The 27329-nt window shown below is 36.7% G+C and overlaps 1 protein-coding gene across 2 annotated transcripts in view; it reads right to left on the bottom strand.

The window, feature by feature from the left end:
• The window catches only part of ATAD2B (ATPase family AAA domain containing 2B), an 83242-nt gene that overhangs the window by 26174 nt on the left and 29739 nt on the right, over positions 1–27329 (bottom strand). The window contains exons 11-23 of one of the 2 annotated variants that reach the window (XM_067294348.1): positions 26808–26923; positions 25856–26030; positions 24939–25027; positions 23764–23923; positions 22748–22838; positions 17290–17601; positions 13213–13345; positions 11019–11205; positions 10162–10347; positions 9243–9378; positions 8741–8922; positions 5953–6112; positions 1097–1219 (exon numbers count right to left, since the gene is read on the bottom strand). In XM_067294348.1, the coding sequence (XP_067150449.1) occupies positions 1097–1219; positions 5953–6112; positions 8741–8922; positions 9243–9378; positions 10162–10347; positions 11019–11205; positions 13213–13345; positions 17290–17601; positions 22748–22838; positions 23764–23923; positions 24939–25027; positions 25856–26030; positions 26808–26923 (2050 nt within the window). Of the gene's footprint in view, positions 1–1096; positions 1220–5952; positions 6113–8725; positions 8923–9242; positions 9379–10161; positions 10348–11018; positions 11206–13212; positions 13346–17289; positions 17602–22747; positions 22839–23763; positions 23924–24938; positions 25028–25855; positions 26031–26807; positions 26924–27329 lie in introns of both variants that reach the window. The other variant, XM_067294347.1, reaches the window with a different exon arrangement.

Here is a 27329-nt window from a genome sequence, read left to right on the forward strand (position 1 = left end):
AAGCTTGTACAGAATTAGACAAAAAAAATGCATGACAATGGGAAAATAAAAGGAATTGTATCTATTTAAACCTAAAAAAGAGAAAGCCTACGGACACTTGCATAGTTAAAAGATATTTAGTAATAAAGAGTCTTCAGTCTACTGATGAAAGTATTTCAAGAACCAACGGCTAAAGTTTAAGACCAGTCAAATTCAACCCAGAAATAAAGTACAGATTTTTACCAAAGCAGGAAAAAAATTATCAAAGACTAAGCTGGAATTACTGAAATTAGAAAGCCTTAAATCAACATGAAATTTTGTTCTAATGTTATAGTTCAGTCTTTTTCAACCTTTTTCAATTTTCAGAACTTGAAAAATTTTCCATGAAACATCTTTCATGGAAAGCCTACTGGCAGCATGTTTCGGTTTTTGGTTACCTTTTATGGACACCTTAGAAGTTGTCCACAGACTTGGAGGTCTATGGACTACAAGTTGAAAACAATTGCAGTAATTAAAACAAAAATTAAGCCTGTGATTTTCTCCAATGGAGAGGACCATACTTTCTGATCCCGGATTATTAGACCTCACTGTCAACTTCATGCACCTCCCAATGTGGATTTAATACTCTTCTCGATCCAAAAAGTAAACAGATTATCACCAAAGATACACTTGTACACATGCCAGGGTGAACTGAAAATCCACCGTTTCAAACGCTATTCTCCCTATTTATAATTGCTATTCCATTGCAATACATGGCATTTTTAAAATACAGTTCTGGCTTCACCACCTCTTCAACTAGTAGTCAGGTGTTATAGCATTTCAAACATTTATCCATTCACCATGTTCAATAGTATTTTTTGTACCAATATACATTGCAAGTATTGTAAAGGATGGTGCATTATCAGAGCAATTCACACAGTTGGAAAAAGTATGCAAGTGTCAAGCTCAGTCATCCTTTAACATATATTCCTGCCTGTGTCTGACACCCATTCCATTTTTCATTTTAAATTTAAATTTTTTTATGGGCATTTGTAAATTCTGCTTTTATGCCACACACTCACATACAGTAATTCCTCAACTTGGTATTTTACATTATGATAAATGAAGTTTAACATACCTCTTTTTCTTCTCGCTTCCTTGATTTCTTCACACATTTTATTAAATTCTGGATCCAGTTCAGCAGCGATTATAGCATGAGCAGTGTCCTTCAAAGTACAAGCTCTATGTCTAATTATTTTATCTAGAAAACAAGAAAATACACTTGTTAGTTTTATCACATTTATGTAAATACTTTATCATTTATATGTAGTTCTATATTGTATATTACAACACCGATATGCATGGAAGTAACTAGAAAAATCTATAAATGTATGAAAATATAGATGGATCAATATCATAGCATGCTCAATAATCACAACCCAGCTATTTAAGAGATAAAGCAGTTTTCTGAAGTACAAATTGTCACTTTAATCAATGGTGGCATTTCTAGACAAATGCAAACAGTGAATGAAGAATACACCCAAATCAACTTGCAATTCTTAGAAACTTGCTAGAATCAGCATTTCTAGCCAGTTTCCACAGGCAGAAGCACACAGTATAATGGAGTACAGTGCAGAGAGTCCCAAGTAATATCAGACTTATCCAGGAATTAGTTTACAGCTCAGGTTAGGAACATTCATACAATTATACTGCCAGTAAAATCATACTGGGGACAGCCTCTGGATCGGCAAAGTAGACCTGACTTACCTCCCTCACCTGTGGGTTGTTTTTTTTTTGTTTTTTTAAATCTTCAATTATGGTTACTTTTTATTTAACAAATATGCTAGAAGATTCAAAATTGTGCTTAAATAGATTATTTTATTGCTGATATTTAATAACTGTTTCAGAGTTTAATCTGTTGAGAGAAACTGGCAAGAAATAAGCCTCGAAGTTTTCTATGTTTTCTTCTCTATCTGGGGAACAGGACAGAAAACATTGCTCACACTGGAAGCCAAAGTATAACACATTAGAAAACATACTTTCAGAAAAGACTAGTTCCCACATCTTCAAAACACACAAAAGAAATTCTTCCAATGCTTGTTAAGTATTTCAAGTTTGAAAAGTAATTATAACTTAATAGGTAAACCCATATATGGGGAAAACTGACATCTATAATGTTGCTTTTCAACCAAATCTATGGCGCTCATTGTTTGCTTTTAGTAGAAACACATTTAATTTGTCAATTTATCCATGCTGAATTACTTTTTACAGCTGATGCAGGTACTTCAACAGTAAACATTAATGTCTACAATATATTAAACAATTAGCAGATTTAATCTGTCACTAAAGGCAGCAATTAAGAATATCAGCGAACATTTACTAAACAAGGTTTATAAATCTAGAAACAGTGAGTTTTATGACTGGAAAAACAGCTGAGTCAAAAAGAATACTCAGTATCCAGCTCAGTTGAGCTCCAGCTACATTTTCTAGGGAAATCTACCTCTACTTAATTAAATAGTTAACTGGAAACTAGAAATTTTTACCTGCATGTATTTGTGAACCTTTTTGTCTTATGCTGTCCAGAATGTCACAAAAATACACCTGCATTCTTTGTGCAATATTAGACTTTTTAAAAGTTGATCAAGTAAAAAAGCTTAACAGGGCATCCTTAAAAAAGTTCTATTTATTGAGAAGGAGCTGCCAAAGCTCTTAGGAGGACAAGGGTTTTTCAGTTTCTGATCTTACTAAGCAGCTCATTGTTGAAATAACCCCACCCAAAACCTGGTTCACTTTCCAAACTATATCAATTAATAGCACATGTATATGTATTCTGGCAATGGTAACAGTGGTGGCTTGGTTGCTTGTTTTTAATCAAAACAGGTATGCTGGAAAAAAACCTCTAGATACAGTTACATGGTCTTATAGATGTATTTGCTATGCTATTCCCCTTTAACATAGATAGTTATGTTATGCTATCCTACTATACCAGAATATCAGCATAAATGCACTCATGCTGTCAGAAGTTACTATACCACTGACTATACTGTATCAAGCTTTATAGAGGTAGTTTCCCAAGTTTAGACCAACCCACTTTACTAAAAAAAAAACAACCCAGCACAACGTATTCCTCACTGGCAAGTATTTTGGACAGTGTCCAGAAAGGCTAAAGTGACACAGAACTTTTGAAGAGAGTATCTGTTTGAATTACCGATTTCCTCATAACCTGTGAGGGGTGAGACCTTCTCACAGACAATGCTTCAAAGAGGCAAGTACTTCTGTGCCTAAGGCACAACAGTTATGTTTCCATGCCTTCCAGAATATTTCCTGGTCAAGGAATGGAGGGAATGAAAAAAAACCATATACATACATACATATACATACACACACACAGACACACACATATCTTTCTATAATCTACGTCTGAAATTTTATAAGAGAGTACTAGGAAAACCAAGAAGCCAGCTTTGAAAATCCGTACTACATTTAAAAACAATTAGTCTGGTACTCCAATTGCCTTTCCAAACTGAATTATAGGACGGACCCAGGCACAGCATCATTCTTCTGCAAATTCAGGCATGAAGCAGAGGTGAGCATATGTGCCCAGCTTAAAAGAATGCGAACATTCATAGGTTACTATTCAAACACTTAATGTAACACAAGCAACGCGCTGTTTCAGCGGTGTACTCATACAAGAGCTCTGTCAATAAATTTTATACACTAAAAGAGGAAGAATGGAAGTTTTTCCTCACCATACGTTGGCAATCTGTGACAATGCAGAGGACAGAACTAGCTTTCAATTCCTACTTAATGACAAGGAACTCCAATCCAACACTTAACCTAGAAAGAGCTAGAACCATTTCTTTCAGCTCAGTCCCAAGGGGCAGGAGGAACTAACACACCCCATTTCTGGTTCCCTAAATATATTTCCTAGGACTTCTCCTCTTTGGACAAGCCCAATGAACACTTCTATCTCTGAACATTCCCCAAGCTGTCTTTGCTGTGTTACATTTCTGCCACGCTGAACCTGCAACTCATGTAGTTTACGGTCCTGTGTAGATCTGACCTCATACGTTCACAGTCACATGACACCTGCTCTACAACTGCAAGGACCTCTTCAGACTACACTTCCTAGAATTAAATAATGAAACCCACAGATCAAAACGGCCTAAAAACGAGAACAGAGCTCGTATTTTATTTCCAATCTTTCACACAGGCCATGAGTAAGCCACAAACACGTGTCAGCCACATACAACAGGTATGCCTGATAGTCACCACCATCTGAACAGGTGCTCTTCAGAGACAGTCCCAAGTTTCCATCAAGGCTTAGTTAGTTTACATCAATTACACATTAGAAGTCCTTAAGCAATATCATTGAGAACCCAGAAAAGCTTCAGCTGAAGTTTATCAGTAATTTTTAGTTGAAATACAAAAATGCATCATAAATTGAAGAAAAATAAACTTTATTTTCTACAGATAAAAACTAGCATTGGGTTCAAAAAGCAACCTGAAACAAGTACAACACTGAACTTCAGGCATCACAACTTCAGAAGAGCAAGCCACAGCATGCCAGATGCAATTGCTTGACTACATATACTGATGCTGTTGCTTCTTGAGGCCTAGATCTGATGGTAGCTGAACTTCTCAGTTTACCCTCATATTGCACAGCAAAGATTTGACTTTCCAGGAATGACCCTGAAATTGGGTCAATTCCATACGTACTCGCACACAAACTGTAAATCCACACTACCATGCAAGGAACATCATCTAGATTTCCAACGTGATTTTGAAAGTAACCATTCAAATGGATCACTGCTCTTAAAAATTAGTTTACAGGTTAGAAGAACAGGGGGAAAGGAGAACAGGAAGGAGGAAAAAAAAAAAACAACCACTAAAACCCAGAAGTCTGGGTTAGAGAAAGAATGATACAAGGCACTCCTCTAATCTGAAACCAAGTGTCTGTCAGCACACTAAGAAACAAGGTCTAGCAACACAACAGCCTCACCAAGAGGGAGCTCAACTGTTCATCAGTGGCAAATTTCAGAGCCTTCGATTTGACCTGACTAGAACGTATCTAGTCCATGTGAGAGACATCTGCAAATGCCTCACAAAAATCAAAATATTGAAAAGTGAGAAATAAAAATAGGAAAACAACTGGTAATGATGAAACAATTTCATCGTTTCACAAAACTGAATAAAAAAACTTCTTAACACATTGGACTACACTTGCAGATGGGCCCAGATTTCTAAGTATCACATATATTAAATACAACTACACAAAAAAGGCATTACTTTTGCATTTTAAATGTTTTACTGATAACTCTGGAAGCTGCCAACTGAAACACCTTCTTCTAGCAACATCCACCTCCCCAGTACACTACAAGGGGGAGGTAGCAGTAAGTACCCAAGATGCTCTTTGCTTTGCTTTGGGTGTGAACAGCTTTTATATGCCTTTCGGTCTACTTTATTTACTTATTTATTTATTTAAACTGAAAGCACGCCATCATACTCTGTCAACACAGTACCTCCTAATCAACTGCAACAGACCTCCTTGCTTGGTGATTTATCTTGTTTTATTTCGATCCCAAATACATAGTTCTTACTTTCTGTGGGTGAATTTCATGCTCTAAGCCAATGTGCAAATGTAAGTAGAGCATTGCCAGATTGTTTGCATGAATCTCTACTGAACTTTCTCAAAATATGATGGGATTTTTTGATGTGTATACAGAAGTTCTATTTACTGAGAAGGAGCTACCAAATTTCAAAGAGCTGCAAAACCTAATTCTTCAGAAAGCAACCTTATGTGCTTTAGTTCTCCTGTTCTTATGACGTCCCACACACTTCAGAATATTTAAGCACAGACCCTTGGGAAATTCACTTGTTTATCCTATTTATTATACAGTATGCAGTTTATTTAGATGCCTGAACAGTAACAGAATATACGATTACGTACCAGGCTTTCAAGTTTAGGTAGGCCAAAATTAAGTAGGTCCTTACCTCCAGGATCTTTGTCTGGATTATACTCCAAAGCATTGCTGCAGATCAGATCAATATCTGTTAGGAAGTCCTTGGCAGTTAAATAGTTGTGTTTATCAATTTTGGTTATTACTGTTGATAGATCCATTGGCTCTTTGATAACTTCAAGGTAATCTGAAACCTATAATCAAACAGCATACAGAAATGACACAGGACCATACACATTGCATTTAAACATTGCCAACTTCACATCTTTATACTCACATTCATGCCACGTGCTTAGCTCTAACACATTAACTAAACATGTTGATTGCTAAATAAATTCAAGTTGAAAATTGAAAAGTTCTATCAGACTAAACAAAATATAGGGCTTCTGAAGTTATTATTTCTTCAGTAATTCACCAATTTATCCTTCAAAATGAAGTCAATGGTACTTTTGAGGCAAAGCACCTTCAACATCATATATTTATACTACCATTTACATAAATATTTGTATAGTGTTATAACACTACCTTGAGTCAAAAATGAAAAGCAATGAGTCCAACCTAAAACCCTAGGAAAAACTAGGGAAGCTATATTTTGTTCATTTTGTAAGTAAAGTTCTCTTAAAATTGAACAGTCAAATTATCAACTTTTAAGTATCTTCTGGAGAATAATTCCTATTATCACTTGTACAATAACCAAGACAGGTATTATTGACTGAAGACATAACACTGACTTTACAGAAGGGCAGTGTAAAGAAAAAGCCTTGCGTCAGAGTTCACAGCTTACTCGGAGCTTAGCTCATTGGTGGAGACTTAGCATCCACCAGCATACACTGAAAAGTATTTAACAAAATTAATGACGCCATACGGAGCTCAAGCTTGACAGTCAAGGCATCAGCACAGCTTCTGTAATAAAATTCACCAAAATACCTACGAGCTTATTATCTCCCTCAAGAAAAAAATAAATAAAATAAACCTATGCTTGAATGTTTTGGTATGATTAAGATCACAATCAATTAAAATAGTGGCAGCTTCAGAAACAGAATTGCTTTTTCTATTTTGAAATCACCCACCTATAATGGTGGCTGCCAAAATACTGAAGAGTAATTTGGATAGTGAATACATATTCTGATCAAGCCATAGTGATGCTATATGATTTATATATATATATATATATATATATATATATATAAAGTATCTGTAGATATTCAAACGAAAAAGTATTACAACATAAACTAATATTTTACTTCACTGGACAACAGTAGCATCTAACTCCTTACGCATACAGTGAACTTTATGATGAAAAATCAAAATGGCAAAAATTGTTTTGCCTCCTCTACGGAAACATACATTCACAAATAAAGTTACATACTTCTAAAAGATAATGATAATTTGTTCAGGGATCTGAAAGCCAAGCTGGCGGGGGGGGTTGGGTTTTTTTGTTTGTTTTTCTTTTCACATCAGAAAGACTCCTCACTGGAAACTGTAAACATCGCTGCTGAATTAGTCAGAAAAGTCCTTGACTTTTCACCTAGCAGCGTTCTCTCTGCAACGTAAGTAGGAATAAAACAAACTTAACACGTTTTCCTCAGAAAGCCAAACAGACTTCTTGTACAGAAGGAGAGGATAGTCCTCTGCTTAATGCACCAGGTGGGACTAAGATTACATTTAGTTTCTAGTGCTGTCATATATTAGTGGAATTTTTGGCAAGCCTCTGAATCACAGCCTCGTATTTCAATTCCCCATCTACAGAAACAAGGAAGGTAATTAATTCTTTCTTTACATGTTCTCAGACAAGTCTGTTTAGACTGAAAGTTCTCTGGGGGAAGAAACTATCTTTACTACGAGTGCGAAAAGCTTCCTACAGCAATGAACCAATGAACCTCCCAAGCAGCTTCATAATAAAAATTAAACAGGTGCTCCTCTGACCATGCTTACATTACAAGCTGCCATATTAAAGACCGCTTGTCAGGCTTTCCGAAACAGTCAGCTACAGAACACTACCAAAACCTCAACTGAACGGGACCACAAATATGGACTTGTTTAGTCCTACAAGGAATTTACACCACAAATCTGTTTTTCACAATGCTGTAGCATTTAAGTGTCCCACATTTGTCCCTTCATATCTTTCAAAAGGGATGTTTCTGTTCAGAAGCAAAAAATGTTTTTCCAATCCGTGCAAAGTTTGCAAGGGGCCAGCATTCGATCTCAAAGTCAGGCTGAACCCTGCCCTTTTCACATACCAGAACCTAAAGAGATTTGCAGATCAAACTATCTCCGCAGTTAGGTGTCCACACTCCGCAATCAGGTGGCTAATGCCGTGCAATGTGTTACTGTCTGTGATAAATGGCATCCACAAGCATTAGGGCCGAAATCATTTAACAATACTATTAATGCTCAATTCATTATAAAACATAAATCACTTTTTCAATATTATCATCCCTATAGGTTTACAACTTTGTAAATCCTTTTATTACTTAAGAATTGTATTTATGCTTTCAAATATTTTAAGAGCACTGGTAGGGTTAGGAGTGGTGGCATCTTTAAATGCTGATTTCAGCTGGAAAACTGACAGGAAAGTGCAAGATTTCTCAGGACATCATTGGTGCAGCCAAAGAACATGCTCCTGACTTCTTGCACCACAGCTCATGATGTTATAACTATCTCACCAGCTAAAATTAATATTCCAGATGGGAAAGACCATGGATAAAACATCAGTTTTGCTTATTAACTTATCCATTCCTTTTTCAAATTGATATTCTCTTTCTAATAGATTCAACTTCATTGTTTGCACATTACTGAAACAAGACCTCTTCAATATCCACCGGTTTGCTGAAGATGTTAAAGCGTTTGTCTGTGGCCAGCCTCTTGGTAACATCCCTGAGAAACAACCGCAGCTCTCTCAATGTGTTCTCTTCCTGGTCCTCCATTCGTTGTTTTTCTGTTTCTGACAGCTCACGGGCAGGACATGGCAGTGCAAGAGGAAGAACTTCCATAGCACGAAGAGCTAGGAAAAAAAAACAAGAAGTCAGACAAATGGACCTTGGGATTATGCCATTCTGTCTTTCACTATATATTTAATTTGCCTGACCTATCAGGCCTCTATGTATTCTTAGCCCCAAGGCTCTCCATTTTTTAAAACTGACAATCGTAACTCTTCCATTCCTCCCACCAAATAACATGTGAGAAATTTATTCTTGGCACTGATACACTGTCACTGGTTAATTATGCTAACTGTAATTTACCCAAACCTTTTGAAAAAGAAAAATATCACAGAACAAAACATTCTGATCACATTATTAGTAGTTTTACTGTAACTTAGTTTACCAGCCTGTTTCCTTCTTGGTGGGGGCATTGCTGCCTCATCAAGAATTAACCCTTTGAAAAATCGAAGTCTGTCTTCTCCACTTGGTCTTTGAATATAAAAAACCTCTTCATACTGGATTCTGAAGATACATTTCACCTAAAAAGAAAATAATGTCATATGAAAATTGGGCATCCTCTCAAAACTACATGATTAGTGCCCATATTAATACATCAGTCACAAACTTCAAATTGAGCCACAGGAGAATAAGCTCTATCCAACGCTGTACACTGCCTAAAGAAAATGAACATGTGTAATTCTCACTGAATTTTCTGTAATAACTAAACTTGTAGTGTCCCATGACCCTAGCAAAGGCCACATCTGCAGTGAAAAGAAGAGAAAGGACAGGAGAAAAATCAAATAAAATGTTGGGAAAATATAAAAAAAACTACATAAACATCTTGAATTTCAGAAGATGTAAAGTTAAACTTAAGTCTTTAAACTAAATGCACGTTTATTTACACTGGAGGCTATATCCAGACAAATTTCATCAGCTTCAACAGGCTCCTCTGGACTTATACATCTGTAACCAGACATGTTACTGGAATTCCATCAGTACCTTCAGCAGTAGGTCAGAGAAGAAACCCATGATGGTTTCCTTATAGAAATGTTCTCTCTTCAAAAAATCAAGTGTTGTCCAAAAAAATTTTGTTTTTGCAGCAGAGTAGTATAGAGATTATGAAAATTTGTATTATGGAACTATATTCTTCATTAAAGAAAATTACAGACACTAAATTAAATTAACACTATATTTTCAGCTTGACATATTTTAAATTAAGTTAGAAAAAAGTGCAAAATAGAGTGTTTTTTGGTTTTACATAATCAAAACATTCTGAAGAACATAAGCATCTCTAACAATGCTTTCTTTCAGAGTAAACTTACCTCTTCAGGCAATTCACTGTACATGGACTCAGAGGTAGACAGTAGAAATATAGGGGAAAAAGATGGTATATCTTGCAGCAAAGTTAGAAAAGTAGCTCTCACAGTTTCACTGACAGCTTCCCACCAATCACCAATATGAGGCATGTAAACAATACTCGGTACTGTTCTTCGAGCTTCACGAAAGATCTAGTTAAAAGAAACACTGGTATTTAAACTGAGAAACTGATTTGTATTAACCCTTGTGAGAAATAAAACTCTTGTGGACTGGAAAAATGACAGAAGTTTATGGTATTTGATATAGAAATGCTCCAGTAAAATAAAATTATCTAGTGATAAAGGCTTTCTAAACAAGTGTTAGTGACTGTTAGCTGCATCATCCAATTATTTTAGGTCAATGTGCTAGGGACTACAAAACAACTTCTTGTCACATGTTTTAAAAACTTGTTAAGACTGAACAATCAAGATAAAAATTAAGCTTTTCTGCAATCAATGCAAAATCCTCCACAAAGTTTTTTGAAATATACAATTAAAATGAAGTAATTAAGTAACAACATCACAGCACACCAATTCATACACAAGCTAATAAAAATGAAAGTCAGGAACCAAATACCAGATTTATCTTACTTGACATTAACTCGACTCCTCAGTCAGGTACCTAAACATTTAATTACTCTCACAAGCCAGCAGAGAGATCGGAATCACCCTCTGGAAGCACCTTTCTTTTAACCATACATTATAGAAGGAGCCTAGGAAAACCTGGCTTTTAAGTTTCATGCCAGCTAACTACCTTTATTTAGAGGCAACTAATCTGGTTCAGAATCACAAAATTTACTCATTAAGATAATCTGAACTGTTACCTGTGCACACGATTCTTCAGGCGTTTTGGCACTGACTGAATAAAGTGCTGGCAGATCTAGCCGGTGTACAGAGAATTTTTCAAGAGTGTGCAATAGTGCTGGAGCAAGGTGCGAAGTCTGACCCGAACCTCTCTCTCCAGATAGCAGTAATCTTGGTCTGTAAGAGGTTGGCTGGTGGTAAGCTGACCTATAACAGAGTAACATTTAATAAATACAGTTAACATGTAAATGTTATCAGTGTAGCGATATACATCAGAATCACTGTTTCATTTTATCAAGCTATTTTTTTTCAGGAAGCAAACAACTTGTAAATAATAGATAATGGTTTCCCACTGGACAGTCTAAAAAGATTTTGATGACTCTAACATAGCTCAGCACTATTCCAGCTCATCTGTGCAAAACTATGCACATAATATTAAATTGATGCAAACTTTGATTATAATCAGTTTATTTAAAACCAATTCTTTGCTAACATGAACAGACAATGGCATTCCAATGAAGATATCCATTTAATTACGCCTAGTTCAGGCCTAACTACAAAAGTAGTTCTTCAGTAGCCTCAGGAATACCAGGTCAACCTATTCATCCCTTAAAAGCGCTACCCAACATTGAACTTAACATTTCAGTACTCTGCTGAATTAAGAAATAGGACCCTGTCCAGTATTAATAAAACTTAATTCTTAAAGGAGTATTTATATTCTATGCCTCTATTTAGTAGACTTCCAGACAGGAGAAGGATGGGGGGGTTATTAATTATATTATTATAAAAACATACTTATATATTAGAATTTTTATATTATATAAATAATATCTATATCTATATATATATATTTTTTTGCTGTCAAGAAGAAATCCTAAGGATTCCATACAAAGTTTTTTGATTTTTTTTTTTTTTTTGCCCCTTTTGGGGGGGGGGGGTGGTGACAAAGGAAGAGAGACCTGTTCGGTTTTCCATTAAAAGTCTTTCTCATTTATAGTAAGTTGATTATAAAGCAATAAAGAATTAAAATTAATTTATATTTTCTCTCATTAAGCTATCTTTATCTCTACATCACTCTGTTCTGGCAGTGAAACAAGACTGGCTGCTTTCATTATTCGTTAAATATTTTGTAATGACTGTGCTGACCTTTGGCTTTTCAATTCTGGTAGTGGAGGTTACAGACAGAAAGCAATGAAAAACGTTCAATAAAATATATTAACTGAGGTTTACATGCTTTACAAAAAGAAACACTCTTCCAGATTATTTCATTTAGACACACAATCACGCAAACATGCATTGTGGTTTGTTTTGTTTTGGGTTCCCCCTTACCCAACAAAAAACTTAAATTTGGGATTACCATGCTTGACCGTGTACCTCTCAGAGGACTTAAACTATTTGAATTTAAATTAACTCGATTATTTTTCAGCTCATATGACTGTAAATGCTGTTCTGGCATCAATCATTCTTCAGCACTGAAAATTTTACACTTTTCCACAAGATGGCTCTACAAAACTTTACTACTACTCAACAGTTGGTCTATCTCCATTTTCTTTATTAAACAGACTCCCAGCAGAATCTACACAAATATTTTAAAGCTATTCGTAATAAAAAAGCAAAGAACTGTTAGTTCATTACTGTTAGTTTATTACTGTAGCCAATTCAATTTATACTGGGAAGACTCATCCAAATTTCACACACACTTTCTAAATTCCCATTTCCCTGAAACTTTCCATGAAAAACAAGGAAAAAACATGTTAAAATGCTGAATGCATTAAATATATGATGCACTCAAGCAGCTGCATTCACTGAAGCTCAACAGGACTTCAGACCAAGAAAAAGCAAAACAAATCTACACCGACATTGTAACGTTTCCCACAAAGCAAACCTCTACATCTCTCCCTCCAAAATATTCCCAAGTATCTCCCCATTTTTTTCCTTGCAAATCGACACAGAGTTTGTAACAATTGAGAATCACTGTAAAGATCTAACTGAGATTTACTTCTAAGCTCCATCTATCTGCTGCAAACTTCCTGATGCCTAAGACGTGGCCTTTCCTGAGACCATTCACATAGCTAAAACTCTTGGTTGTACACTTGTGTGTTCCCGTCACAGAACACCATTGTCACCACGAAACAAGAGATTATCCTTATTACCTCTGCTGAACGAAGCATTTCCTAGCTTTATCTAGTTAAACGCACTTAGAGAGACACTCACATTGTAAAATGAAGGTAGGGTTTATGTATAGCAGCTGATGACTGTTTCTTTGGTGATCCTGAGTGACAGCTCGTCTCAAAAATTGATGAAGCATTCTCATCTTCACTATCATCTAATATTAGACTTGGTACATCTGTTTCAAGAGATACATGAATTAGAGTCTTACCACTTCTAAGAACACTTGCAACAAACAAGAGAAGGCATTAGAATTTTCTTCATACGAACTGTAACACATTTTAAAAGTAGGAAAAGTATGACTCAAAACTGTCTAAATATCAGGATGCAGGATGATAAACACTTGCTACTTCAAAAAACAACACAAATCAAGTATTGCAGAAGCCTAAGCATAAATACAATTTACTTTAATACAATTTACATAAATACAATTTACTTTTAAACCATCAAGCAGAACAACAATTTCACTAACATGAAAAGTGTAACATGCTTTATCACAATAAAATTACATCAGTGCTTTAACGTACTATGCAATGTTTCCTTTAGTTTTATTTCACTGCTAGAGTTTTTCAAGGATAAAGTTATAAACTCTGTTAATTTCTCTGACAATACAGAATTTTGTATTTCTTTAAGTGCCCAAGTTTTCACAGGTACACTACTTCCAAAATTATGCTCAGCATGAACTGGGCAATGCACGTTTACAAGAGAGAATTGCTTTCTATATTCTATATATTCTTTCTGCCAAAGAATATCAGACTCCCTTTAATCACTATCAGTTCAATTAACTTTGTGCTCATATCCTGCACCTTAAACTATTTTAATCCCTTTGCTAATGTATTAGCATAATGAACTGAAGTACTTTCTATATAGGCGTTTAGAAACAAAAAGCTGAAAGACTGATTACATTCAAAAGACAGTCAACAGGAGCAAAGAACCACAAAGAAATACAAATATGGCCTTTAATAACACCACCACCACCCCAGCTGACAGAAGACCCACACAGCTGAAAATTACATTCACTGAAAATTACATTACTAAACATCGCCATTTGGCAGCCAGAAAAAAGATCCAGGTCAGACTTGGTCACCACTGAGCTCTCTTGGGAGAGCTGAAGCAAAACACCTGATAAAATTAAGAGGGCCAAAAAAATAAGGTGCATAGGGCAGGAACCTCCCAGGGGATTATAATACCACTTTTGGCATCCATTTCCTCCAAACGGGTACATCGAAAGTAGCTCCCAGAGCTACAATGAAATTGAGAGTAAGCTGCTGTGATTACAAAAAGGAAATTAAACTGCTCCAAGATCTTTACCCCCCGATATTTACCCCCAGAAGAGGAATTTAGTCGATGTTGCCCTAAACGAGCCATGCTCGTCTCCTTACAGAAATCAGCCAGCACGGACAGGAGCACAACGGTCCCAGCCACCGAGCTGTGCAGTGGGCTGGCAGGAGCCGTGCTGAGGCCAGGTCTCCTGCGGAACGAGATGTTGGGCAATGGATGGGCAGTTTCTGGAGCAGCTCAGCAGCATCCCTGCAGCACGCTGGCTGAAATCCTGACAGCGGGGCAGGCGCCAGCAGCTGAGCGAAACGGACCACTGCGAAATGGGAGTGTGAACTATAGAGCGACACCAGTGTGACTCTCCAGCATGTGACGCAGGGCAGGCTGGTGAGGAACACTGCTCCACTGAGATGTGCTGAGGACACGCCCTACCTCTTGGCAAAGGGTGGCCAGACACCTAGCAATCGCTCCTCAGAGAGAGGAGATAACGCAAAGAGGCCTGCAGATCCCAACAGCGGCCGAAAGCCAGGCCGCAGCAGGAAATATCAGGTCAGAAGCTGCTGGACATCTAACTGGGCAAGGATAGAGGCCTTCAAAGCAACTAGGCACATCCCTTCTACCTCTTGGCTCACTGCAGTGCCCAAATAGGCAGAATTTTTGCTATACCAAATGTAGCCCATAGGGTATGTCCTATGCCCATGCACTGGGCATAGCTTTTACTTCCTAAAATATAGGATTCTTAATAAAATAGCAGCCCATCTTTTAATGCCAAACATCAAGCCTCTGTGGCATCCTTTGCTTGTGGGTCTGAGTCACTGAATTCCAGGAAACAAATCATCAGTGAACTGCAAAGTCAAGGAGGAAACAAGATTTTCAAATTGTAATTACACTGGTAAGCACGTGTCATGTACCTGTCTTCGAAATCAAGAAATAAACCGAAGCATTAAGGTTTTTTTTTTATTGTCTACAGTTGACTGGAATGTAATCTACATTCACATTTAAAATCATTATGCATGAAAACAAATTTTGTTGTTTTAACATAGATTAAACTTAATATTCAATGTTTTGTTTGGTTTAAGTAGATAAGAAGAGGACAAATTAAGGCATAAAAGAAACTTCAGAAGATACCTTGGCTCTTCTATATTCAAAAATCAAGTATCTGCAAACAAACTTCAATCTATTTATTACAAATGCATAACATTACATTACAGAAGCAGAGTTATCTCTTAAATATTTTAACTCAGTGGAAGTTGCCAAACTCACTTTGGTAGCAATAATGAGCAGGAATAAACAGGAAAGAAAAAAAAAAAATACAATCCATGAAAATATTCTGAACCAGAACTTTAAAACAGATACAGGGACATTTCAATTCAACTCACTACAGTAATGACAGCCTTCAAAACTGGGCATTACCAACAGGTTAAAAGTATACACGGAGACTTCACCATCTTAATTTATGGTTCCAAGGCAGCCTAACATGATCTAACCACTAGCTGCTGCAAACCAGCTTACCAGCTCACCTCCCCCTACCCACCACCACGTATTCCCAGGCCCTTTCTCGTGCCAGCTCCAACGCTCATTGAAACCTCCAGCTATCCCATAGTCAGCAGAAAACTAATCCAACAAAAAATGCTTCGTTTTTGGATGAGTTTGCCTGCTAAAATGGTTTAACTAAGGGCCTGACATGTACTAAAGTAAGTGTGAGGGATAGAGCAAAAATGCACAGCTGGGCTGGTGGAGGTGCAGCAGCCAGCAGGAGGATCAGCATAAGCTGCCTGGCCTGCAGTTCGAAAGCATGCTCTGGAAGAGGAGAGAAAATAAAGTCAGAGCTGTCACAGATTGGCTTTATGACTCTGAGCTATTCCCAAGTTCACACGCAACCACAAGTACTATTTATAAAGTGTGGGGGGTGGGTGGCTTCGCTCCCAAATAAAAACACCAAAAATAGCTTGCCAAAATAAGTAGGTATCAAAAACCAAGATATCTTTTTCAATACTTAACTTCCAAGAAATGACTAGAATAACTATTAAAGTACATCTCAGAACAGCTAGGCAAAAAAGCAGAACCTATTGACTCCCTGCCAGTCAAAACAGCCACACTTCCCCTGATCGCCTGCTTCCTCGATGCACTTGCGGTGCTCCCATTGCGGCAGGGTCCTGGCACACGTCTGACCCCTTACTGAGTTGATTTTGCTCGCTAGTTTGGCAGAAAGCTAAGCTGATGAAACAGCAAGTAGTTCTCAACGTGCTAACGCAGCAGAATCAATTTCCAGGATCAGAAGTGCAGCAGGCCAGTAGAAGGGGAGGAAGCACCAGGACGTGCTCTCCCACCAGTAGATGACCATTGCAGAGGCTCAGGTGCCCTGTCTAACCAGACTGTCACCTGCCGAGGTGCTGGCTCCCCACCATGCTTCTCTGCAGCCCAGTCCTGCTTCTGCACCCTCAACACACAGAGGACAGGGGGACAGCTAATGGTCACTTAGGACAGGTCAGGTCCTAACACACTGAGCAAGTATCTCACCATTTTCTTATGTTCCACCAACTGATTATGCCCCATTATTTCTCATATTTCAATTGTAAATTCCTTGGGGGGGGGGTCTTCCTTTTTTTTCAGATGGCAGCCATATGTAGACCAAGATCCCATGGGTAAGTCAGTTTATTAAATTCTACAGCAACACGAAATCAGCCAAAATAATTAAGTAACATCCAAGGAAATTGTATTTATGCTCTAACATAACACTAAAACAAATACACGAGTTTTTAGGCTAGCAATAGAAGAAAGCTAAGTGAAATTTTTCCAGTTTTAAACAGGATTTGCAAAACAAAACCCCCCAAAGCCACGTACCTTCATTTTTGTCACCCTGGCTAAACTCAGCATGGGGAAACACCTTGTGTAAGACCTCAAGAAGGTCAGCGAAGGTACGTTCCAACAACGGTCTGATCACAGGAGATAACGCATGTCCTGAAGATGTCACAGCACGTTGGGAAGCAGGCACAATGTTCTGCATTGCATGATAAAAATCTTGTGCGCTGAGAACTACTGAAGAAACATCAAGCTGTAGTTTCTGACTGCTCACATAAATCTGGGGATAGCGTCGTCTCAGGGCAATCAAGGCAGCCTCAGTGCAAAGTGCTTTTATGTCAGCTCCACAGTACCCTAGAGCACAAAACAAAAACAAACAAACAAAAAAAGTATCTTCCATGAAATAGCACTGGTGCGCTGCACATGTTTCAAACACGCCTAAAGCTAAAAACAGTCAGTAATACTTCGTTATCAAGGCCCACAGAGCATCTGTGAAAAGGTACAGGTCTAGTGCAAATCATAATTATACAGTGACAATGCTATGTATCAAGAAATTTTCTATAGTTGTATTAAAATAAGGCAAGAAATGAATCCCTCATGAAAGTTAATGATCTACGTTTTCACTGTGAAGTATGCTCTCTCTTTTCCCCCACACAGTTTAAGATCTGTCTCCTCTCTGCCTTTTTCCTTAATATTCTCTAAAGTATGGGAGCTTTTTGTAACACACTAGCCCCCCTCCTCTTCTATTTAACATCTTCACACAAATATATTTTTAAAAAGCAAAGTAATTTTGTTACACTGGATGAGCCTCACTGACTTTACGTTTTTACAAACTGATAAAATGAGCAATATAAAAAAAAATGTTTAATAAGAAGAATAAGAGATAAGAGGAATAAGATAAGAGGAAAACTCCTGTTAAGAAAAAGCGTATCACCATATAAAAGTTCGCGGCTTTGCAAAGAAGTGTTTGTAGAAGCTCTTCACCAATTATTAGTTAAATTGTTCTTGATCAATTTTTTTAATCAGACTTTTCTTTTTTTTTTTTTTGGTCTTCCACTGTTGGCACTTTTTCTTCTCTATTTTTATATTGGTCTTTTGGCAGCCCTGAGCCCCATGACTGAAGCCTGCTCTGTTTCTCTCTTTCTATCCTCTGCTGTTCTTTCAGTGCTGCTGGCACACACATTTTTACAAGATCCATACCGAAACAAGAAACAAAGATGACTGCATACAAAGTATTGAAAAATAAAACAGGAAGCAATTAAATAAAGGAGACTGACAATTTTCCAGCCTCCTCTTTCAGTTATGTCAGTCATGAGGATAATAATAAGAGATATCAATTTTTCAGCTATAAAAAAGATTTTTAAATTGGCCTAGAGACTTACAATTCCACCTGAGTTTCTCATACACATTTGAGCATAATTCAAAAAACACAGCCAGAAGATCATAAATACTAGACAATTTCTAAACTAAGCTTTCCATTTTTATAAAAAGGTTAGTAGCTATAATTGCGTAAACCTGATGTGTACACACTGTGATTGCTATTTAAAAATAATCTAAAAATTCACATTCACAAGTTACCTTAACATGAAATAAACACATGCAACAGTCTTGAAATAGGTTCAAATATGTCCATCTTTATTAGTCACTAGACAGCTAATTACTTTCAGCTCTAAGGTTATAATTTTTTTTTTTAATTAACCCCATAACATGAAATCAAAACCATGCAGGCACACTCCATCAACCATGTGTGAGTACACAACCCGTTACAGGCAGTACCTACAGCTGTAGCAAAGAAATTAGAAACCATGTTTTATTTTAAATTCTGCTTTGTTTTTTCCATCAGGCATTACTTTCCCATTTAAATTGATCCACTTTTCACATAACAAGCATACTGGATAAAACAAATAAGTTTGGAGACTAAATCAAAGTTGTTATATCAAAGGTCTGTTGGAGTTACATAGTGCCCCAAAAGCCTGTCACCATAAAAACTAGTTTAGCATTTTTGTCACAAAAGATCCAGCAGCTCAGGAGCTATGTCCTTTCCAATCTTTCCTATTAATAAATCCTGTAACACCACCTTCTAACAGTCTTTTTAATCACAGCTTGTCCATCTCCATGGAATTGCAAAATTAGGAAATAATAGCCTGTAGCCTATTTTCGAAATTAAATTCTCAGGTGATCAGATACACAATTAGTCTCCAGTTCTACTTCCCATTTCTCAGGAGCAATTACATTTGAAGAGTAATAATTGGTGTCTCTTTCAGAGGGACTCTCCTGTGCATACAGTACATTCATTTCAGTGACAGGAAAACTGCGAGAATCTTGTATCTTGTGAAATATTAGAGACTTTTGTTTCTAAAATATAAATGCACACTAATTAAGAGGAGGAAGAACATGAGTAAAGCATTGTCAAAGCAATATAAAATGTATCATGCCAACAGCCAAGGATCCGAAATTATTTTTGCCCAAACTGACACTATCATATAAAACTAAGTTGCATTTGCTTCCATTTTTGAAGCATCTCGGAAAGGACATTCGATTTGGTAGACAAAAGGTACTGGCGCACCTTAACTTGGGCAGAACTAGATGCTCTTCCCAAGCAGCACACGTTGCTCTACCCATCACCACCACAGGGCCAATATCTGTGACGGATAACTTCCAGTAAGCAAGCCAGCTCTCATGCAGCCCGCTAAAGAATACACAGTGATCACTGAAATTTTAAGCCATATTCTTATATTCCGACTGTGGAGAAACTACATCCTCTCTAAACTCTCTTCTGCCTAATATCCATCCTAAAAATCTACAACAAGCTGCTAGTGAGACAGGTCAAACATTAAGTCTAACAGTGTTGACCACTTCTTCCAGTTTCTGCAGTGCAGCTCCCCAGATGGACAGCACGGAAAGCAAGTTAGCAAACAACTCAGTGTGATGACAGAAATGAAAACTAACTTCCACGTCTTTCACACATTTGTGAAAAAACCACGAACACTAATGCCAAAACTTCCCCCTCTATTATTATTGGGATGGGAAAGAAAAACCTAACATGGTATCATTGTGTCACAAAATGCTCCTCTAACAATGAGCACAGAATGGAATATTTTTAACAAGCATCTTGAGCCTGATGGCTTGCTTCTTTACAATTCCCTTTAATGTTATTTAAATAACCCTCAATACATTGTGAAAAGATTCATCTGCAAGATGACAGATGGAGGAGTTCACACTTTTTCTGTTGCTAATATGTTTTGTTTCCTACAAGACTGAGTTAATAGATATTAGTCTCTCCACCTAGAGAAAGTTAACATTCATAACAAAGAAATAAGCACGAGAGATAAGCAAAGACTATAAAGTTCAGGATAGCTGGGGCCCATTCTCCACTTACATGGAGAAAAAACGTAGTAATTACTTGTGCTTATTAAAGGTACTAATAAGACATTGGTGTGCGGTCTTCTGAGTAATTCCATGTTCTCCCCGAGCTGCTTCACTTTGTCTCCCAGTCATTGCAGTTATAGGGCTATTCAGTGAAGTGGGTTCTTTAATTCTCACATACCCACACACAGAAGTTTCATAAAAAGTATGCAATCCATAATACCTGGGGCAAAAATCACCCTCAGGAAATAACCTACTTTTTGCAAGTCCCGGGGCTTTTTCCTTATAATTTCCTTAAAACTGGGCCCATTGACCTTAAGTTCTGAGTTGCACATACACCTGCTTCCTAAAGTCATTTATTTTGGTAGGTGTTTCAGCTTTTTCTTCATTAGGATCCATATGCTTGTAAGCGTTGCCAACTTTGCTGAACTGGAGAGAGGTATAAACCATGCTGTACCAAAAGCCTGCAAGTCTAGGTGGCCTTTATTATTATTATTTTTTTAATTAATGAAAACCTGCACACAAGAGCAAAACAGCAGGCTAGCAGCTACTGTATCAATGTGACAAGTGGGCCAATGAGTCTTATTTGCATGGCCACACAGAATTTGGAAAGCCTATGTGAACACTTAGTTGCTGAAGATTTCACTTACAAAAACAATGAAGCAATTTCAAGATGAAGAAGATAGGCTAGCCTTACTTCAACAGTTTTAAAGAGTCCTTGTAATAGCCAAAAGGTTTTAATCTTGGATGTACTGAAACATTTAAATTCCAAGATACATAATGGAGAAAAATCAAGTGCATAGTAGTTGGACAACAGGAAAGCCAAGGAAAACAGAAAAGGGCATTTCTTTTCATTAGCTGATTTTTCCACAGAACTAAAGGGCTTTATTCAGCACACAGACTGTCTTCCAATAAGGTCTACAAATGGCTTTCCCTATGGTCTGAAATTATAAAATACATAATTGTGTTCAAGGCGAGAATGTGGTGAACTTTCAAGAAATAACTGTGTTTTTATCCCAACTACTCCCCTTTCTCCCACTAAGCAGCATCAGGTCTTTGCACAAATCAAGCAGAATTTACATGAAATGGGTTTGGCACATGCTGTCTTATACCCGGCAAAGCTTAAATTGGAGTTTGCTGGATAGTTATGTTTTCTCCTCACCAGAAGATGTTGAGGTCTTTGTGCATCAAAAGCGGAGCGATACTGCTTCGATGATAGATGTCCCTGTGGATGAAGAGGATAATTCGGATGTACTGTAGCTGACTGAATGGACTGATGTTCAATTTAAAGTTCTTATTCTTTGATGATGGATTCCAATGTACAGATATTTGAGACTGTCCCTTTTCTGAGAACTTCAGTGCTTGTCCAAGCAGATGGTTGACAGAGAATGTATCTTTGTATGACAAATTGTTGAGAGGAGATTGTGATGGGTGTTTTAAGGTCATTTCCTCTGTTAAATTCACTATAAAAACATTTGGTTTTATTTCTGATTAGCTTTTCAGTAGCAGGTTTATCTTGAACCACCATCCTCCATTCAGTACAGCAGGTCTTTGAGCGCTCCAAAGGTATATTTAAGGTACTCATGGTGTGGTGCTATTATTTTTCCCCCCTGCCTATGTCTACATTCTGTATTTGTCATGTGCTAGCATTTTGGGGGGGGGAAAAAATTGCCTTTAGAAAGGTTGGTTAGTTTGTGAGACTTCTGTGAGAGGACAACATGCCAGTTTCAGTAAAAACAGAAGAAAAGAGTACTGATTTTTTTTTTCCTCCACACGTAGACAAAGAAACACGTCTCCCTATCTCATCTGCAGTGTACTAATTTAAAGGGAAGTCTACCCAAAGATTCCAATTCGCACTTCATTTTGCTTCTCTGTGGGTATGCATCCTCTAAAAGGACAGCGGATGCTACAGAAAGGAAACATGACTGTATTTTACCTTCAAACAACTACTAGCTATTAATTTTTTATTTTAGTAAGGCAGAAGCATATTTTGTTGTTACAAGAAGAATGTTGTTTAAAGTACAGAAGTTTAAAAATGGTAAAATATTCTGAAAACATTTAACATACTTTCAAAGTTGTAAACAAAAGAAAGAGAAAGCATCTATAGTAAAATTACCAGTATCATAATACTCACCAACACATTTTTCAGCCAGTTCTCCTAAGAAAGGATCTGACAATTTGGGGTTCCAATCCCTGGTATGAATTTGTAAAATGTGCTTTCGTGCCTGATTAGAAAAAAAGTAATTCAAAATTAGCAGGCCAAATTCATGTCAAGATATTTTAGACAGAAATATTTATTCATATCAATATCAAGGTATTTTACACATTTGTTGACATGTTGCTGAAATACATAAGAGAACTTAGCCCTCAAAATCCCACAAGAGCAAAGTTTTTTTGCTTTTTTTAAATTTCATATATAATTAGTAATTTTTCAGTATGCCAGTTGCATGTTTTAACTGCCGGATAATCAACACCATTATAACATATGAACTGATCACAACTTATGTTCTAGCAGGAATTACCATAATTTTATAATTGAATTTTTAATTGCTGTACATGTGATTAACAGCTTCTACTGTCATATGCCTCACCAATTAATTACTGACTAGCTTAGTATGTACACAAATTCCAGAAGTATTTCATTAAAATATTCTACTAGAATCCAAATACTATCAATCTGCACACCACATTTAATTTCATGTAGAAATTCATGTAACTTTGTAGCCGAGTTTATAAAAAACTACAAGGAACTGAAATATTCATATTGCCAATATAACAATTTCTAGTTTTATACGTAAATTTTCTATGCTTAGCATTACATGGTAACACAGGCATCTTCTGCTAACGTAAGTTCCAAAACTGCAACGTTTAGGGCTCATTATACAAATCCATACAAAGACACAGTTTTTAGCTATGCAATTTAGTTTAACGCAGTTCACCTGTGTTTTTAGTTTTTACAATGTTCTGAAGATTTAAAGTTTGTTAAATTTATGCATATTAGCAACATGTTTTTACTAAAAATGTCTTTGCAAAATGAAACATCCTTAGATGCAAGTATATAAATTGTTCTTTCATAAGATTGGCTGTGACGCCTTCAAATGTTTAATATACTAGAAAGGTTTATTAATAAATCTCCTTTGTAAGTTTTACCTTTTGATCAGGCAGGTTGAAAAGAAATTCCCTGTCAAAACGACCAGGTCTCCTGAGTGCAGGATCTATAGAATCCAGTCTGTTTGTAGCACCAATTACAACTATTTCACCTCTATTATCCAGTCCATCCATGAGCGCAAGGAGAGTAGACACTATAGAACTAAGAGGAAGTTTTCAAAAAATAATTTATAGGGAACACTACAAGAATTTTTACTCTTCCAACTGCAACACTCATAATTTAATAAAACGCTAATTAAAAAAAAAGCAACATAATTGTTTCAAGCCTAAAAGCAAGATTGAGCCTTTTGCTATCATCTATATTATACATAGTATTATGACTTCAGGAAGTACTACATCAAATTCAAACTTTCTCCTTTAAAAAGTTTTCAGGAACATGAGCTCAGGAAGACATTTACTGTGGCTCTGAAAGTCCACTTCCATTAGCCAGTGACCACGTCATGCTGTTTAGGGCAACCATAGCACTAGCAGGAGGAAGGCAGCATCAAGACACAGCCGCATCCTTTCCACAGCCTCGTCTGCTCTCCCCAGAAATCCCCTTCTGTCCCCTCAGCTGAGCAGCGGGAGATGGACATACAAATGCTACTGTCCATAAACAGGAAGACTGTACAAGTGTGTTGCCATAAAACATGCAGCAAAATTGATATTGAAGGCACCAAGAAAAAATTTCATTTAACAGTAAGCTGCTGTAAGAAACAGGCAAAAAATTAATATGATATTAACTCAAGATAAATTTCCATATCCCTCCACTCAGAATCAAAAGCCTAGAAACGTGCAGTTCATTCGCAGGACATTGCAATTTATCACTCTGAAATAACATTTTTTTCAACTGCTTATTCTATTGGGCTGGCAAGAGATAGTCTGTTTACAGCACAAAGCCAGCAAGGAAAGAGATGGCTTTGGAAATCTGTGGGTCAAGGTGGCTTTCCAAGCCTGTGTTTTAGGGTGATCTCCACTACAATTCCATTCCCAGGATATTATGTTCTGCCTAAAGAGCTGAAAAGGCAACTTTCCACATCGAAAATCCTCAACAATCAGGCCTTTCTAGTGTAACTGGGCTTAGGCAAAAAGTAAAGATCTTTCTTAGTAACTCAATGAGAAATGCCACTCTGAGTTGCCATAATAATGTATCTTTAATAGCATATTAGAAGTATTACCTGTGAATTTGATCTTGTCTACTAGAACGAACAGGGGCCAAGCCATCTATTTCATCAAAAAAGATTATAGAGGGTCTCATCAAGTATGCCTGGCACGCAGAAAAATTGAATTAACGGTTAATTCATAACTTCTCCATCAACATTGAAAATAACTTGTTTTTATTATAAAATATTAACATGCTAAACTGTAACACTTATATTGAAACACCTTTGTTTAAAGGGGAAAAGTCTGAAAAGAAATCTGAACTTTCAGCCGCAGTACTGTTTCAGACAAAGCTAGAGAGACTGTATTCTCCTCTGAATAAGCAAGATGGCACCAGTGTATCAGTTTTACAGTGTGTTTGAGAGATTTAAGACAGCAAAACATACACAAACTGAGACACCTTAAACTGAATTACAGAAAACAGTATCTTATCTGCTCATAATCCGTTTGTTTAGACATCCATGTCTGAAAACTGCTTGTTTGAGCAACTGTTTTTCACTGCTTTACACAACTCTCTCTTCTGCCCATCATTTTCAAAGCCAAATATGGATACTAAAATATATACACAGCAGATGCAAACCTGCATCCTCCTTTATGGAGTGTTTATCTTGAACATGCCAGCCAAATTCAAACTCACTGACGTAAGTTTTGGGTGGTGTTTTTTTTTTTCCCCCTCAATTCTTAACTAAACAATTCCGACTGTTCATTTCATCAGGGGACAAGCCCGGAGATTTTTCCCCTCTCAGTTTTCAATACAAAAAACCTGCCATCAGCATTCAGCTATTACATAAACATAAAATTTTGACAAATCCTGCCCTTCTGTGGAAACGTACAGATATTTAATTACTAGGAATTTTGCCTGCCTAGAACACATTGCAGCAACAACAAAATAATACACAGGTCGATTAATGAAAAGTGTCTCTTTTCTTCTAACCTGATCAAAAAGGAGTCGAAGTTGACGTTCGGATTCACCGACCCACTTACTGAGGCAGTCTGCTCCTTTCCTCATAAAGAAAGCCACCTTTTTGTCTCCTTGACTGCATTCATTAGCTAGAGCTCTAGCTACCAAGGTTTTACCTGTTCCAGGAGGACCATAGAATAAACAGCCCCTGAAGATAAATGGATCAACACAGTCACAAACTTATTTTATGTCTCCTGAAAAACTCCAAGTCAAATTTTAGAATGAAGACAGGGAGCCTGGAGAAGAAAGACTTAAGTTCTGCTAGTATTATTTACTGTATTCAACTTCATTAAAATGTATGTTTTCAAATCACTAAATCTTTGCTTTGTAGAGTACATTAATCAAAGGCATATTAATTTTTTAAAGGATTGTTTTATCCTAATTTAATACCTCCTTAAATATTGAATATTAGGTAATACTTGAGTTAGTTCTTTCTTACTTCTTTGGAGAGATGTATTTCCTTTAAATGACCAAGACTTCTAAACAAATTTTCAATTTACTTAAATTATGTGAACCAATTTAAACCACACCCCAAAATGTCTGATTAACAGCAACCGAAACCAGAATATAAAAATCACTGAGATTACTTCTATAAAAGAAATAACAGCATTCAGTTTGATTTAGTCAAACACCTGATAACATAAAGGGGAAAAAAAGGTACTAATGTTGCCTTAATTAAGAACTTGATAATTCTTTCGACTAACTCACAAAGAAATTTATCTTCCTACCACAATAAAAATAAACTAGATTTTGTAACACTTTATCTTGCTTATTAAATTCTGATAGATAAGTTGGATAGCACACACCTAAGTCTGCTTAAACTACAAACACTTCAGGGAAAGAATTAATCTCCTATATGTTTTCAAGTGAAGTATTCTTCAGAGTTCAATGAAATAAAAACATAGCAACAAGCAAATTCACCTACCTTGGTGGCTGAATTTTGAATTTTTCAAATATTTCTGGATAGAGAAGAGGAAACACTACCATTTCCTTAAGTGCAAGTATATGATGGCTCAATCCCCCTATACTATCAAAACGCACCTTTAAGAAAAAAAAAAGCATATACAGTACCAGCTTTTCACAAAAGAGACTTACTTTTTAAATAATATATTTAAAAACAAATTACAAATAACATTGTATTCATCAAAAATATTAAAATATGTATCCACTAAATCTTGAAAGTGTAAAAAACATTGAGAAAGTCAACTCAGTTACTCATATGAGGTTTATCCGGTTCGTATATTAACCGCATCAGTGATGCCCGTAAACCTACAGGGATCCAGCCTAGGTCCAAGAGCATTTTTAAGCTCAGGCACAGCATAACAAACATAGCTGAAGTACTTCTAGATAACAGCTCAGCTCTACAAGTAATTCAGCAGCTTCTTCACATCACAGAGCCTAAAATAACATGCACCACTGTCTCCAAACAGGCTGTTTGCTGAGCCAA

This window comes from Apteryx mantelli, chromosome 3 (assembly GCF_036417845.1).
Source record: "Apteryx mantelli isolate bAptMan1 chromosome 3, bAptMan1.hap1, whole genome shotgun sequence".
NCBI classification, from domain to species: Eukaryota; Metazoa; Chordata; class Aves; order Apterygiformes; family Apterygidae; genus Apteryx; species Apteryx mantelli.